The sequence below is a fragment of the Sardina pilchardus genome, chromosome 8 (genome assembly GCF_963854185.1).
Source record: "Sardina pilchardus chromosome 8, fSarPil1.1, whole genome shotgun sequence".
In the NCBI taxonomy this organism is placed as follows: Eukaryota; Metazoa; Chordata; class Actinopteri; order Clupeiformes; family Clupeidae; genus Sardina; species Sardina pilchardus.
The window spans coordinates 24,986,060-25,001,736 of NC_085001.1; the positions used below are offsets into that span (position 1 = coordinate 24,986,060).

The 15,677-nt window shown below is 42.7% G+C and overlaps 2 protein-coding genes across 5 annotated transcripts; one reads left to right on the forward strand and one right to left on the reverse strand.

Moving 5' to 3' along the window:
* Nucleotides 1–1,026: 1,026 nt before the first annotated feature.
* Nucleotides 1,027–6,908, reverse strand: rab3c (RAB3C, member RAS oncogene family). The gene is made up of 5 exons (XM_062543336.1): nt 6,695–6,908; nt 5,984–6,202; nt 4,975–5,093; nt 4,401–4,525; nt 1,027–3,263 (listed from the first exon to the last, which is right to left on the reverse strand). Exons 1-5 carry the CDS (start codon nt 6,710–6,712, stop codon nt 3,073–3,075), a joined length of 672 nt encoding a protein of 223 aa, XP_062399320.1. The 5' UTR covers nt 6,713–6,908; the 3' UTR covers nt 1,027–3,072.
* Nucleotides 6,909–9,785: 2,877 nt separating this feature from the next.
* Nucleotides 9,786–14,821, forward strand: si:dkey-190g11.3 (uncharacterized protein LOC567059 homolog). 4 transcript variants are annotated; one of them, XM_062543340.1, is made up of 6 exons: nt 9,786–9,920; nt 10,481–10,660; nt 10,954–11,058; nt 11,786–11,926; nt 12,191–12,241; nt 14,218–14,821. In XM_062543340.1, the coding sequence occupies exons 2-6, from the start codon at nt 10,493–10,495 to the stop codon at nt 14,419–14,421; spliced, it is 669 nt and encodes a 222-aa protein (XP_062399324.1). In that variant the 5' UTR covers nt 9,786–9,920; nt 10,481–10,492; the 3' UTR covers nt 14,422–14,821. The 4 variants fall into 4 exon arrangements, with proteins under 4 accessions (XP_062399324.1, XP_062399321.1, XP_062399322.1 ...); XM_062543337.1 differs by lacking the exon at nt 9,786–9,920 and adding an exon at nt 9,975–10,272; XM_062543338.1 differs by lacking the exons at nt 9,786–9,920; nt 12,191–12,241 and adding an exon at nt 9,975–10,272.
* The last annotated feature ends 856 nt before the right edge of the window (nt 14,822–15,677 follow it).

The window sequence follows — 15,677 nt, forward strand, 5'->3', positions numbered from 1 at the left end:
CGCCTTAACTTTACAAACTGACAATAAACACCATCAACACAGGAAACAATGTATGTGGATCTACCTTTGCTGTAAATACATTTCTGCATTATTTGATCTATGCAACTGTTGCTGCTTCTGTTTATCACAATACGTCTCGCTTTCATCTCCCCCTCTTGTCGCTAATTGTTCTTGTGTGAGGGACATGGTTATGAACTATGATGTTCCAGACTAGATCTCCCTGAAAGAAGACCTTGGTGGGCGGAGCCAGGCCAGGACACATTTGGATGGGTGGATTTTATGAGAAATAATTGAATTACTCTGCTTGTCCACAAGGGGGTAGTATAGACTCAGACAAGTGATCATGTGGGAAAGAATAAGAACAAGCAGTCAGTGCCGCTCAGGAACATTGTATTTAAGAAAGTCTAACAATTAAAGGATTTTGCATATGTTCATATTTGTGAGATTAAAAGTTATGTGTGCTACTATGATATTTAGCAGCAGATTAATCTTTATACAACAACCTATATTTTCAAAATGTTCCAAGACACCATTCTTGTATGAGTATTCTACACATAATGTGTCTACAAGAGACATTCCCATTTTCCATTTCCATCAAATAAACTTCAAACAATTATCTAAGCAGGCTTTTGCTAATTATATTTTCATACAACTGCAGATGTTTGTAAGCACACAGATTACATGAATTATTGAATAACCAATAATAACAAGTAAAATTGGGTACAGTTTATTACAATTTGTGGACTGGATGTTTTTCTTTTTTTTCTGTTGTATTTTATATCATTTTGGTCCACTCCTCCATAAGGGAATGCTCTTAAATGTTTACTGTGCAATCAGAAGTTATATATAACTTCTATTTATAATATATCTATATATATATATATAGGGAAATCACACCGGAATTATAGTTATGTCAGAGAATATGAAGAATATTATAGAATTATATTATTTCACCTATGGCTTCTCATTTGGCACAAGCACAATACAGTACAGCTGAGGGGCTACAGAAGACCTGAGACATACAGGTGGGTGCAGCACAACACTCTCATGGAGACATTTATTCAGTGAACAACTGTGTACGCCGGGTCGGGATTATACTCTCGTGTTATTATCATGGGTCAGGATTGGCAGGGTGGACTGAAAGGTCGAGCAACTCCTTCTCAAAACAGACACACTACAGATTGTGAACAAATCTAGAAAATAGAGGGAAAAATATACCGTAAGTACAAATACATACATACTACACACCTGCATCATTTTTGTCGTCTTTGTGAAACCGTACCAGCGTAATATAATTTGAGTAGATAAATAAGCACATATCAATATTCACACACTAATAGATGTCCTCCCCTGAGAGCCACGGGACTAGTGCTACCAATAATAGCATCAGACAGCACTGTTAGAATGCTCCATGTGAAACTAAAATGGCTGATACAGCATCAGGATAGTCACAGAAAGGTGCATTCAACACTAAATATACTCATGATAAAGGGATATTATAATGGTCACCTCTGCACATGTATCTGAAGGTTATGTTCTCTGTCACAAGGTTATGCTTTCCCGGTCGCTTTAGTGCATTTCTCAGAACAGATCATAACTGAAATTCTCAAAGCCAACCTCCACATCAGCTGCTTGGGCACATCATAGAAGCAATCTCATTCATTTGAACAAACAGCAAATGCTTTCACACGTCCATACAATTGATTGAATTGTCTGCTGTTTTATATATTATCAATTGCTCGTGTCATGTCGGTCAAAATGCATTACACAGGTTAATCTACAAATTAGTTAATTGCTTGAGTTATTACATTGATTGAAACCAGTTATCCTATGCAATTTGTCAAGCATAATGCTGCCATTTCTGTTACATTTTATGTTTGGAAAGAGTACTGTAAAACAGGCTGGTCTTGTTCCTGTTTGGCAATAAACAGTACTGTCCAGTATATGTACAGTATATACAGAATATGGATCCTGTCTCCTACAATATCCCATATACAACAATGTGTAACGATTTGCTGTTGAAATTGATATACTGTATGCCACACCGAAAAAAATGCAGCCCTGTGTATTTCAAAAGAAAATGCTTACACAGTAAACTGTTTCACAGCTTAGCATTTTGACTATCTAGTTCATAACCGTGACACAGAAACTTGTCATTCTGATGGCACTGGCATGTTGTTTGGCATAAATATTTGCTTTGAGACACACCGTAACCTAAGCATTTCTGCACATCAGTGCACATGTTACAGGCGTTTGCAGTTATTTCACTGTGTGGTGCAGTTTGCACAAATTATTTTGAGAAATACACTCACTGTTTTGAAAATGTTGACAATGATTTGAGAAATGCACCAAAGCCACTGAGGAAAACTGTTACCACAGTAGCTAACTAACAATCTCAGTGTATGGGACTGAAGCGATTTTATCCTGTCCAAAAAAAGGTCTCAGTGCGACTGGACGACCATCAAAAGTCCAGTGTCCCTCTCTGTGAAGCTCTCTCTCTTTCATGAACGATGAGGACTAATATGCTTCCAAAGGTATTCTGATCTGGCTTCCAACCAGACCTCTAAAACATTTACAGTCCTACGGGGAGGCAATTATGAGGGAACTCCAGTGGTATGAGCCGAAGTAAGATAGAGTAGAGAATAAAGGTCAGTGTGATGCGGATATACAGGTCGCTAATGTTGTGTGGACCCTAGTGATGGAAATGCAATGAAAAGAAAATGCCATTAACAGCTTCTGCAAAGGTACTTGTACTCCTACTGTACTAGTTTGGCCGTGTCTGATCCTGACTAATTGTGAGTAGATAAACGTTATGGTTATGCTTTACTGTAAAAGGCACAAACTATGCCTGACACAAGCGGTCCGTTGGAGTGTACTTTTTTGCCCTAAAATCTACCCAAAGTAACATTTTGGCACTAGAGGGAGAGGAATGTGTGTGCGCGGAATTCGAGCTACTGGCTACTGCATGTCACTGAGGGTGAGATAGACGTATAATTTTTTTAGATGACAAACTGATAAACACACTGAATTCCCCTCCGCTGAGACAGGCGGTTTTAGCTAGATGGTCGGCCATTAACAGCCGCAGTTTGGCTGCTGGGGGGGCGGCGGGTTGTCAGTCAGCTTGGTGGCCGGCGAGCCTGACGCCAGGGCCGGGTCGGCCTCCAGGCTCTCGGACATCTTGTCGCAGATGATGTCCACCAGCTTCTCGAACGTCTGCTTGACGTTGACATTCTCCTTGGCGCTGGCCTCGAAGAACTCAAAGCCTGAGCGAGCAAGAGGAGAGGAGAGGAGAGGAGAGGAGAGGAGAGGAGAGGAGAGGAGAGAAGAGGAGAGGAGAGGAGAGGAGAGGAGAGAAGAGGAGAGGGGAGAGGAGAGGAGAGGAGAGGAGAGGAGAGGAGAGAAGAGAAGAGGAGAGGAGAGGAGAGGAGAGGAGGAGGAGAGGAGGAGGAGAGGAGAGGAGAGGAGAGAGGAGAGGAGAGGAGAGGAGGGGAGGGGAGGGGAGAGGAGAGGAGAGGAGAGGAGAGGAGACGAGAGGAGATGAGAGGAGAGGAGATGAGAGGAGAGGAGAGGAGAGGAGAAGAGAGGAGAGGAGAGGAGAGGAGAGGAGAGGAGAGGAGAGGAGAAGAGAGGAGAGGAGAGGAGAGGAGAGAAGAGGAGAGGAGAGAAGAGGAGAAGAGGTGGAATTAGGGGCGAGCGAGACAGAGAACAGTGGCTTCACACTCCCAGAGCAGCGCTGCACTGCGCAGTGCAGGCCATCTGGTGTGACAGCAACATGAGCCATGTGCCCGGACGAGCTCTCAGTCACAGAGGCACCGGGCACGAGCATCATGGGAAAGATCATGTGCAGAATAATAGGGCTGTGACTGGATCTGGTCAATGTCACTGAGGTCCAGGAGGAACTGCAGGATAAATGGCTGAACGGAGTGCAGCATCGCTACTTTTTTGTCCATTGTGGTTAACAATATTCACAGTCAGACAGACAGACAGGCAGACAGAGAGACAGAAAGATAGCCAAACAGAGACAGACAGAGGAAGACAAATAAATACATACAGACTGTATGATACAATACATACATACAAACATACATACTGTACATAGACACATACTGTAGGTAGCCTCAGTAGCACCTTAACGTACAGCTGAAAAATATATTTTGACTAAAACATTTTGGCCTTTCAAGAAACTTGAAAAGTATAGGACCTAAATTACCCTCCATCTTCCTCTACTTCAACCAGGATTGATGGATGAATGGACAGACAGACAGACAGACAGACAGACAGACAGATAGATAGATAGATAGATAGATAGATACTGTAGATTGACAGATAAGCAGACAAACTCACACACACACACACACACAGTACACAAACACAAACGCAAACACAAATGTTTCTCCTACCCAGCTGTTCTGCCAGCAGTCGCCCGCTGTCCACAGACACCACTCTCTCATCGGACATGTCACACTTGTTCGCCACCAGAATCACCTGGGCATTGTCCCATGAGTACGTCTTGATTTGGGTCGACCTGTGAAATGGACACTGGTCACTATCTCCAACACTCCCATTAGCCAAACATACTGTCCACAGCATTAACACTGACACTGACCCAATAAACTCAGTTTATGCACACTTGATCAACCTCATTCTCTTCTTCGAACTGAAGATAGTAAACATAATCAATCTCTTATTCTCTTATCATTCAATTCTGACAATCCTTACTAATCTTTTGAAAGATACCAAGTGCAATGATATAATAAAGCTTATGTGCACACTATCATAAAAAAAAATCATGATTATTCCACGTGTGGCATTCTGCCACTGTTTTCCTCTCCGATCGCACACTTTTCAAATCAGTGCAGACAGTGCCAAAGACAACATCACCCAGAGACACTTTCACTCTGGGTCGAGTCAGCTTTTAGTGGCATTCTGCTGATACAGTCACAGTCAGCCTGATGCCCGGTTAGAGGATCTTACCAGTCTTGGACGGCAGCAAAGGACTCCTCGTTAGTGATGTCATACATCAGGATGAAGCCCATGGCCCCCCGGTAGTACGCCGTCGTGATGGTCCTGTATCTCTCCTGGCCAGCTGTGTCCTGTCCAAGCATCCAAAACACAAGCGGGTGACCATACAGTAGGTGTGACAACTGGACATTCACTCCCAAGCTCTCTGTGTGCTAGTGGCTCATCATAAACTGTTCATTATGCCAATAAGGATTATTATAGCAGTATTATTTCTCAAAGTGTTTGTGTGTGAAGTTTATCTGCATATGGTAATGAGACAGGTGGCTCATCATAAGATTATGCTGCTCTTCCTGTGCAAAGACACAAGCATGTGTAGACATATGACCACACACATACACACACAGACACACACACACACAGACACACACAGACACACACAGACACACACAGACACACACACACACACACACACACACACACACACACACACACAGAGAGAGAGAGAGAGAGAGAGAGAGAGAGATAACATATGTGCACCTTTACAATGTCACACAGGGATACCCACACCCACACATTCAACTCCACCCCCATCCAACACTTCAATCTGAAAATAGCTTTCTGTGGCAGTCTGTGTGGAAGATATTAGTTGAATCATGACAGAGTTGTGAAACCTTGGGGTCTATAAACACGCCTTTTTCATCTGTGCAGTTTTATAGTCTTCTCGAGGGTTCTTTGGCTGAGATATAAAAGGTTCATGGAGAAACAGCTGTCTAGCCAAAGGGGTGCCATGGCTTTGGTACAACAGAAAAGAAAGACCTGGGCTCAATGGCTTTGGGCTAATATCCGTGATGGTTAGACTGTAAAGCACTAACTATTGAGTGGTACTGGATAATGCTTTACAAGATCTTAGCAGGAATGAATTCTGGTTATTTACTGCTAACACACACACATGAACGAACACACACACACACACACACACACACACACACACACACACACACACACACACAGAGATATATACCCAGATCTGTAGTTTGATCCTCTTCTCATTCTTGTAGACAGTTTTCACTTTAAAGTCAATCCCCACAGTGCTGACAAAGGCTGAAGTGAACGCGTCGTCAGCATAGCGAAAAAGAAAAGACGTTTTCCCAACGCTGCTGTTTCCTATGATTAATAATTTAAACATGTAATCAAAGTTCTGATCTGAGCCTTCTTGTTTCCCATCTTGCGTCGCAGCCATCTGGAGAAAAGTAAGAATTATCAGTAGTGAGCATCAGTAATTTCCGGTAAATGTTCAGGACAATGTAGTATGGCTGAATGTGTGAGTTTTGGTGAACATCGCGTAAAACCTTTCATTTCAGCACCTGGGAACTGTCCCCCTTCTATATGCTCAATGCAACGACAGAGCGGATGAACGTCACATGATTTCTGAACTTGGGAATCGTAGTAGGCTAGATTAGCTACAGTATTCAACCCACAGCTGATTTTATCTTTACTTTTTGAACAAACGAATCGCCAACATACAACAAGATACAATCTATCGTAAATTAAGTTAGCCTAGCCGAGAACTTCCTGATTGAAGCCTACAGCCGGGTTATGGAATAGGCCTAACGTTTCATAAACACAGACATTGGAATTAACCCTCTTAATTAACCTTTCACAAAACCGTGTCAAAGATATGTAATACCTAAAAAAGCCCAGTGCTATAAAAGCTGATTACGCCCAGACTTACCTTCCCGTATAAATCCATATAGCAGCTGAGTTCCCAAAAAACAGAATTGGCTACAAACGCTTCGAGAGGGATAGGGTACGCGTAGCCTAAAACATCAATCGATTCTGTTGAGTTATTGCTCGTTTATATTATTCTGCAATATGTATTCGAGGTTTACGTTACTGGACGCGCTAGACGAAACGAACATCTGAGGCAATGATGAATATTGCCTAGGACGTCACTATCCATCCTCTACCTAGTAGGCTAATCAAGCCATGCAAACGGAAACTGGGCGGTTGCTATGAGCAATGAAAACCTTGCATCGCTCATAAAAACACGAGCGTGCAAATCGAAAGAGGTGAATTGCACGTTAGCATGTATTTGATGTAGTGATTAAAATGTGATAATGTGTCTTTCAAGAAAACAAATGCACTAATATTTTCATAGTGGGTTTCAGATTAATAACAGTACATTTCACATTAACCGTCTATGCATTTTCCAAGTCAAAGACAGACTATTACGTCTATTCGCAGTATGCTATTGGTGGTATTTTGTTTATTTCACGGTTACAGTTGCCATCATACGAACAGTTATTTGGCCAATCGTCTCAGGGCGACAAAGGGTCGGTTCTAATGCGTCGACTAGAACGAGAGGTCTTCCGGGGGCCATAGTGGGCGGTATTCACGTCTGTAGTCTGCTATAGTCTGCATGGCTCACTAATTACAAGGGGAGGAACCATCATTAATTTAAGTGTAAAATTCCAGTGACCCCTCTCCTGTTTCTCTCTCTCTCTCTCTCTCTCTCTCTCTCTCTCTCTCTGTGTGTGTGTGTGTGTGTGTGTGTGTGTGTGTGCGTGTGTGTGTGTGTGTGTGTGTGTGTGTGTGTGTGTGTGTGTGTGTGTGTGTGTGTGTGTGTGTGTGCGCGTGCGTGTGCGCGTGCGTGTGTAATGAAGGCTATATCAGGCCAACAACAATATCTGATATTGCTTGACAAATATAAATGTTGATTTTAATGTCTGGATTGACATTACATTAGCAGAAGGTCATTCTGCACAGAGGATTTCAGTAGACAATGGCTTGTAGGGGTGAGGGGAAAAAAATCTATTTTACATGGTCCTTTAGTATTTGCCAGTCATTGTATTGTATCATAGAAAGTATTGATTATCTAATTTTAAATGGTCATTGACCATTCTGCTGCACTGATGGGACATCAGATGAATGGACATTTTCTCATTGAGCTCTAGAGCACTGCTTGAGGTATTGGGGATAAAGTAACACATGCCCACAGTAGAAATGTCTCCCATGCAGCTTGTCACAACCCTGCTTCGTTCCTCCATGGTCCATGATCTCGATTCCTACACTCATTCTGTTTCTGCGTGATTCCTACACACTTTTCCCAACTCATCTTTATTAAGAACATATTCAAGACTTGATGTCTTGAGTTTTCTTTTTTTGCTAGATTGCTTGGAATCTGTGTTTGGGTCCAAGTTTTTTTTTTTTTTTTTTTTTTTTTTCTGGCTTACAGGCTGTGACCCAACTGCAATAGAAGGCAAATAAGATAACAACATTAAGTCGATTAATGAGGCATCTACTAGATTAAATGTTTTGCCCATATCTGGCAATGTTCACATTTACGCACATATTTGAAAAGTTGTAGTATTCTTTTGTAGTAAATATGTTCCATGATTACCACATCTAAAGCCAAGGATTTTTCATTCCTTTATTCTTTCATGGGAACTGCCATAACACACACACACACACACACACACACACACACACACACACACACACACACACACACACACACACACACACACACACACACACACACACACACACACACACACACACACATATAACCTATTGGGAGTTTGAGTTGGATGTGGCAGTAGCCTACTCCATGCTGTTGCCTTGGATTACTGAAGAGCCACTGATTTGTAATGATTGACCTTCAATATGTTTGTCATATGCCTCAACCAGCGAAGATGCTAGACTAATGGACTAGATTCACCGCCTCAATAGCAACTGGACAAGTATAGGACCTATTTTACATTGCTTACTTCATTATCTAGTGTTTTTTTTTTTTTTTGGATAAAGCATTCACATTTCCTGTATGAGAAGCACATCTCTTGTGTGGCTTGGATTTGATCAAATTTTGAAAATGGGTGGTTCAAACAGGAAAAAAAGATTCTGAAATCAGATTATATCACGTGATCCAATCTTGGTTTTGATCTGGATAAAACTGGATTAGAATTCATTTGATCAACGAATATGTAATATATAACATTATGATAGAAATATGTGTGTGTGTGTGTGTGTGTGTGTGTGTGTGTGTGTGTGTGTGTGTGTATGTATATATATAATTGGTCAATTAATGTAACATTTGTACATGTATTTATTAATGTATGCAATCACATGAGGTAGGTGAAGTGAAACAGGCATAACCGCATCTGAGCTGCTGCAGGATCATTGGTCAACTTGGCTTTCAGTGTTGTCTTGACAGGGTCTGTCTGACATCGTGTCACCACTCGCCTATTGATGGTCTACTTCACAGTGACATGTTCCTTTGGCACTAGGGACGAACAATCGAAAATCTTTGGAAGAGGAGAGGCTAATTTAACGTGGTGGAGTACTGATTTGCCACTGACTGCTAACCAGGCCTTCTGGTGTGACAGTGGGCTTCAATATACATCCTATGGGTAGGGTAGGGTAAACTCACTATGGAAGGGGTGGCACAATCATCTGTTAGATGATGACAGAGGAGTGGACTGGAGACAACAATTGTTTGGCATACAACCAAAAAGAAGTGAGAGGATGCATTTTAAACTAACAGGATTTTTTCATTGTGTCAGCTAAGAAAAAAGTTGCAGTGGTGAGCTATTTCAAGGATTCCATTGTCACTCCATGAGGTCAATACATGGACAGAATGCCATTATGCAACATTAGGCTACAGAGAAAATGCCAAACGTCAAAATGCCTGTATAGGCTACGCATTTTTTGTATCGATTAGGCCAAATACACAGTCAGATAGTTTGTCGCACAATATGCAGCAGTTTTATTTGTCCACCAGAGGGAGATCGTGTCCGGCGATTAGGCTACTGTACACGGAATAGTTGCACTTCGTCGTTTGCCCTACAGAAGTTCAGATCAGACACTTGATAGTAGGACGGACTGACCTCAGACAGATTGATTGCTGTGTAATGTGACCACCAATAAATGCCATATACTGGGGGGGAGCATTGCTGCAGGTAGGTTGGTCACGTAGGCTGATCGTAAAACTTTTGCAAATTAATCCAATTCTGAAATTCAAAATATAATGCAGCTTGAATGTATCTTCAAATTAATTTGTGCATCATTTTGTTAATTTGTTAGTCTTTGAACAGGTTGGTCTAATTTTCCAACTTTTGTGTTTAGTGCATTCTATGTGAGTCACGTAGTTTATTATGACATTCGACATTCCCAACAGCTCTAAAAATGCATTCATCACCTGTAAACAGATTCCTCTTCGTAACTTGTTGGAAAGTCTGTCGCAGATTTCTTTCTAGAAAATACCCTGCTTGGAAAGAGTGCTACTCCGATGCCCTCATATGGGTGGAAGTGGTACTGCGCTTGTTTTTTTTCTTGCAATAAAGAAATATCTAAAGAAATATATATTGAAATATAATTTCTATATTATTTTCTAGCTTTTACATTTCGGGTATATCATTATGTTTATTAACTCATAGTTTCACTTAGTATCAACAACTCTAGCCTTTTACTTGCTTGGATAAGAGCCCCCCACATACATTTCCAATCACTATTCTTTTAGGGGCTGTCTAACATGGATGACCACATCGATGTCATTCTTCAGGATAGAAGAATTAGAAATCAGCAACAGCTGGACAATCCTGTATTCACAGCTTGTACCGGAGCTCTGCTTCTAGGTGCCTACAGACTTTGGACTCTATTTGCACTTCCTGGGTTCCGGAAAGTACCCAGAAGTCTCAAGGTAGCCTCACTCATGTGGGTGGATAGATGGGCGGTCCAAGCCCAGCTTACTTTAGATGTGTCTATTTTGACATCCACAAATGCCCTGATCTTTGAAAATGCCTGTGCACATTCAAGCCAGTGAAGTTATAGTACTATATGCAGTTAGGTGATACTATCTCATAGTCTACATACTGCCTAGTACTTCACAAAGCACCACAAAGACACAGATGTCCTCTTTTTATTTGGCTTATGTCTGTTGCTCTTGTCAATGACTACTTAAAGCTCACCCTTCATGGTCTCAATGCCATGCAGGTACCCTACTTGCCCTCGAGTAAAACACAGACGCAGAATGTAATGACCCTGCTGCAGGGCCGCAGGGGCCGCATGGTCGACCTGGGCTCAGGCGACGGGAGACTGGTGAGTCACGGTGTGGGGATGAGCAGTTGACCAGCCTGGAGCGCCCTGGCTCGCTCATCTCACTTAGCGCTTTGCTGTCTGAGAACTGTGCATCATGGAGTGGCTGGCTGTCATGTTTGTTTGTGTGCAAATGACATCAAACGTCAGTTATATATGTGCGGTTGCAGTCTACAGTGCAGTCCAGTGTATGGTCAAAGCCATATTGTAGGATTTCAGCTATTTTCATCAAGACATAAAGACTTTAGAGTGAATTGATTGATTGATTGATTGATTGATTGATTGATTGGTTGGTTGATCGATTGACAACATTGTCCTAACAATGATCACAAGTAAATCTCGAGAAAACAAAAACAGATTATTTTCAAATATATTTGATCATCATTTTTTTTTTATCAAGTTGGAAAACTGAATCCCAAAGTACTCCAAAGAAAAAGCCCAATAATCTTGTCTACAGTATATTCAACATTGATCCAGTGTCCGTCCTCCACACTTCTCTCCTCACACCTCCTCTAGGTCATCTCACAGTGTCAGTCCCATCATAAGGAGGTCTATATTTGTCGTTGTTTACAGAACGCTTGTCCCTCGTCTACAGAATCCATTCAATACAAATAGAACCAGACAAGCGTGTCACAAGTTTGTTCTGCTAGCCGAGCGGTGAGAGAACCCGACATGTGCGCACTCTCCTCCTCTCAGGTGGCCACTTAATGGGTGTGATTGCACTCAACAGGTGTTTGCTGCCTCCTCCGCCGGCCTGCGCTGCACCGGCTACGAGATCAACTCCATCCTGACAACGAGCGCCCGGGTGCGGGCGTGGTTAAGAGGAGTGCCCCCTGGCAGTGCCACCTTTGTCTCTGATGACTTCTGGAAGGTACGTGGTGGTGGTGGTGGTGGTGGTTGTAGGGTGTCCTTACAAAAGACGATGAGAATGGCAAACCTCCTTACATTTAGTAATTTAGCTGACACTTTTCTCCAAAGCCACTTAGAACAGTAAGGGAAACAATCAAGGCACAGCACAACAACAGCATGTTAGTGCAACAATCAGTACTTCTTGCATCGAATAGACTGACTTTAGGGACTTCAGTGCTTCGGTCACTCTGGTCAAGGGTCTCTCTTTGTCTGGCTCCTTTCACAGACCAATCTGTCAGATTACAACAATGTGACCGTGTTCTTGGCCCCAGGTGTGGTAAGTCACATTAGAATCCTATACAGTAGGTTCATAGCAGAGTGAGAAAGAATACCAAAGCCAGTGTGTGTGTGTGTGTGTGTGTGTGTGTGTGTGTGTGTGTGCAATCAAGCATGCACACAAACAAGCATTACTCTCAGGGAGATATTGTGCTTGAGTAATATTGTGAAGACCTGTTGCATGCCACAGGTCCATGCATTTGCATATGTATTGTACTGCAACCTTAATATTTGTGTCCCTGTACCTTTTTCTTCATGTGGACATAAATAAATGGATAAAATGTATGTATGTATGTGCCCGTGTGTGTGTGTATGTACGTGTGAGCGTTTGTATGTGTGAGTGTTTGTATGTGCGTTCTGTACTGAATGATGTCTGCATTCATACACATACAACACAAATGAGATGCCATACACCGTCTACGGTATGGAAGTGTTACTACAGTAGTCCTAAGCGGAGCGGCCATGTTGTTTGGGTGTGTAGTCTACTGTAGGTCAGTCCTCCGCTCGTGTTCAGTAGTCCGGCCCCCTTCTGCATGCAGCACGTGAAGGGGGCACACGGGAGAGCAGGGCAGCAGTGGGTCAGTGATCGCACAGACGTTGTGCCGCAGGTCAGCAGAACCAGTGGACCAGACCAAACGCCTCCCGTGGAGCAATTTGCATGGCTTTGGAGAGGAAGCAGTCCGTTCACGTGCACCGACAACACCCCCCCACCACCACCACCACCACCCCATTACCCAAAGCGTCTGTTCAGACACAACCCACACAATTGTGGAACTGGCCGGATGCCACACAACTCCCCCAACACACACACTGCCATTAAGGGTTCAGTTCCCATTAGAACTTTTCACGGCATAAATCACTAAGGCTTTTCACTCTGTCACACCATGATGAGTCATGCTGCCGGCTGGCAGTTGATCGACTGCAAACGGCATTTCACACAGACACCTAGGTGCAAGGGTATAGTCTGCCTCCGTGTATGCGGTAACAACTGATTCATCCTCACCAAAGACAAGTGCATCCATAAAATCTCATTTGTAATGCCAGACTGATTTGATTTACATACAGGATTTCAGCTCCAGACCTGATTTCTGTGCAGTGCATAGAACTGAGCTTTTATAATGGCTGCTCTCCTCTGAAAGGAATTGATTGAGCAATAGGGATCTAATTGAGCATTCCAGGTGGCACCCTGCTTTTTAGTGAAAGCTGCTCAAACTGTTAGACACAATATTTGTCACGCTGATATAAAAGAATGTTCAAGTTGCCCTTTGGTCCCATTTGAGAAATCATCTAACATTTCATGACTATACAATCTGCCAATCAGATTTGATCATTTATTAAAAAGCTTTGCATAGAAGTGTCTGTAATTCAGAGCAACTCTGGACATCACTTATCACAGAGACCCGAGGCTCGACTAATCAATGATGTTATAGTGCTATATAATTCCAGCTAGTCACGCGTGAAGCCATCGGTCTCTAAATTGCACATGATTATACACTGCAGTAGGAAGCTGAAAGGAAGAGCCCCCACAGTGATTGCTATGCGGGTGGTAAGCCTAACAAAGCAGGAAGTTGTGATGAATGCACGTCAGGAATATTCTTCAGCGTTATTGTACACACACCACAGAGGTGCTTATTTGCCGGCACTCAATGTCAAGGTCCATTGTGGCCATGTGCTGCCACTAGATGAAGGAAATATGTGTGTTCTTCCTACAAGAGAGTGTGTGTTGCCCCCTTTTGCCTCAGTACTGTATATGATATGGGATCTAGTGCATGGTCCATGGTTTGTAAATAAAACATTGAATATAACTGAATTTTGTTTTTGCTGTGGTTACGGTTGTGGTTATGGTTACGGTTGCCTAGCAGACGCCTTTGTCCAAAGCGACATACAAACAAAAACAATACAATAATTAAATTAAGCAGTTGATCAGTTGTTGATTAGTTTTTTTTGTTTGTTTTTGTTGTGTTTGTTTGGCTTCAGATGGACGTTCTTGGGGAGAAGCTATTGAAGGAGCTACCTGACGAGGCACGGGTTGTAGCCTGCCGGTTCCCCTTCCCTCTCTGGCCCTGCTCTGCCTCTGAGGGACAGGGTCTGGACCAGGCCTGGGCCTACGACATGGGAGCCGTGCGGGACCACCTCCTCCAGACCCCCTGCACCCCTGCCAAGGCCATAGGCACAGCATAAACACTCCATTTTGTCCACTTGACGGTGGACGTTGATCTTTATTGTACAAGATGAGATCTGTAGCACAGACGGTACCAAATGCTCTCCCCTACTCCCCCTACACAGTAAATCTATGATGCTGGATCAGGACAGGAGACGTGCCTTTATTTGTATTAGATATCATAATCATTGTCACATCCACAGTCACATACCGTATACTGTATAACTTTGGAATTAGTATTATGAAGTATTGTGAAGCAACTCTGTCCATATTCACACACAACTGCACTAGCCATAGTCAGTGATTTCATAATGAAACTTTACTCATAAATGGGCAATTCGTTTTTCTATATATTTATAGTTGACTCCAATAAATGTGAAAATGACAATTAAATCCCATTATGGGTATTTTGTGTTGGCAGCTCATTGTGTTAATTGTGTTGGTAGCTCATTGTGTTACCTTACCACGCAGAGCGACATTTTGAAATCCCCGAGAGACATTCATTTATTATCCATACATCACCAGATAGTTGCAGTCTGACAAATTAGCCATGTGAGGGCTTGCAGCTGGCATTTCTGCACGAGGTACCTCTCACTGGGATCAGACACCATGTTGCGGGATGACTGTTTGTTCTCAGAGCCTTTGTCTTGGCCACGTGTGAGACTGGCACGAGAGTAACAGTTGGAGGCAGTGGCAGGCGATGTCATGCTGGGTCTTCTTGGTGGTTCTGACTGCTGCCAATCTGTCTTTACTGTTAGTGCACCAACATATTAATGTACAGTCATTTCCTGTGTAATAGCTGCAGTGTGTATAAGTCACAGGACAGTGTTTTATACACAACCATATTAATACCAACTGCCCCTGTATTACTGTAACCTCATAGCTGAAGACATTTTGCAAAATAAATGTGTAAGTCGTGGCTAATAGTTGGGATGTATATGTTTCCCTACACATTTTGAGCCTTCCCATTTTGAGGAGATCTCTAACAACTTGAGGTGTGTCATATCACAGACATGTCCAGACATGTCAAGACAAGTCTCCTGGACTGGACTTTGATCAAGTGAAATGACCAAAGGGTATTTAATTGTAAGGGTAGTAAATTGTGTTGGGCTCACCCTTACAGAAACAACTGCAAAGTACAGTGCAGTTATGTACGGTGCAGTAGGCCTACAGTAGTATTTTCATGTCCAAAATACTGTATTCCTGCATTAAAGTACGGTTCTATGCCATTTTTGTGTCCACAATACCAGTGCAAATATGTCCTCCAAAACTGCTT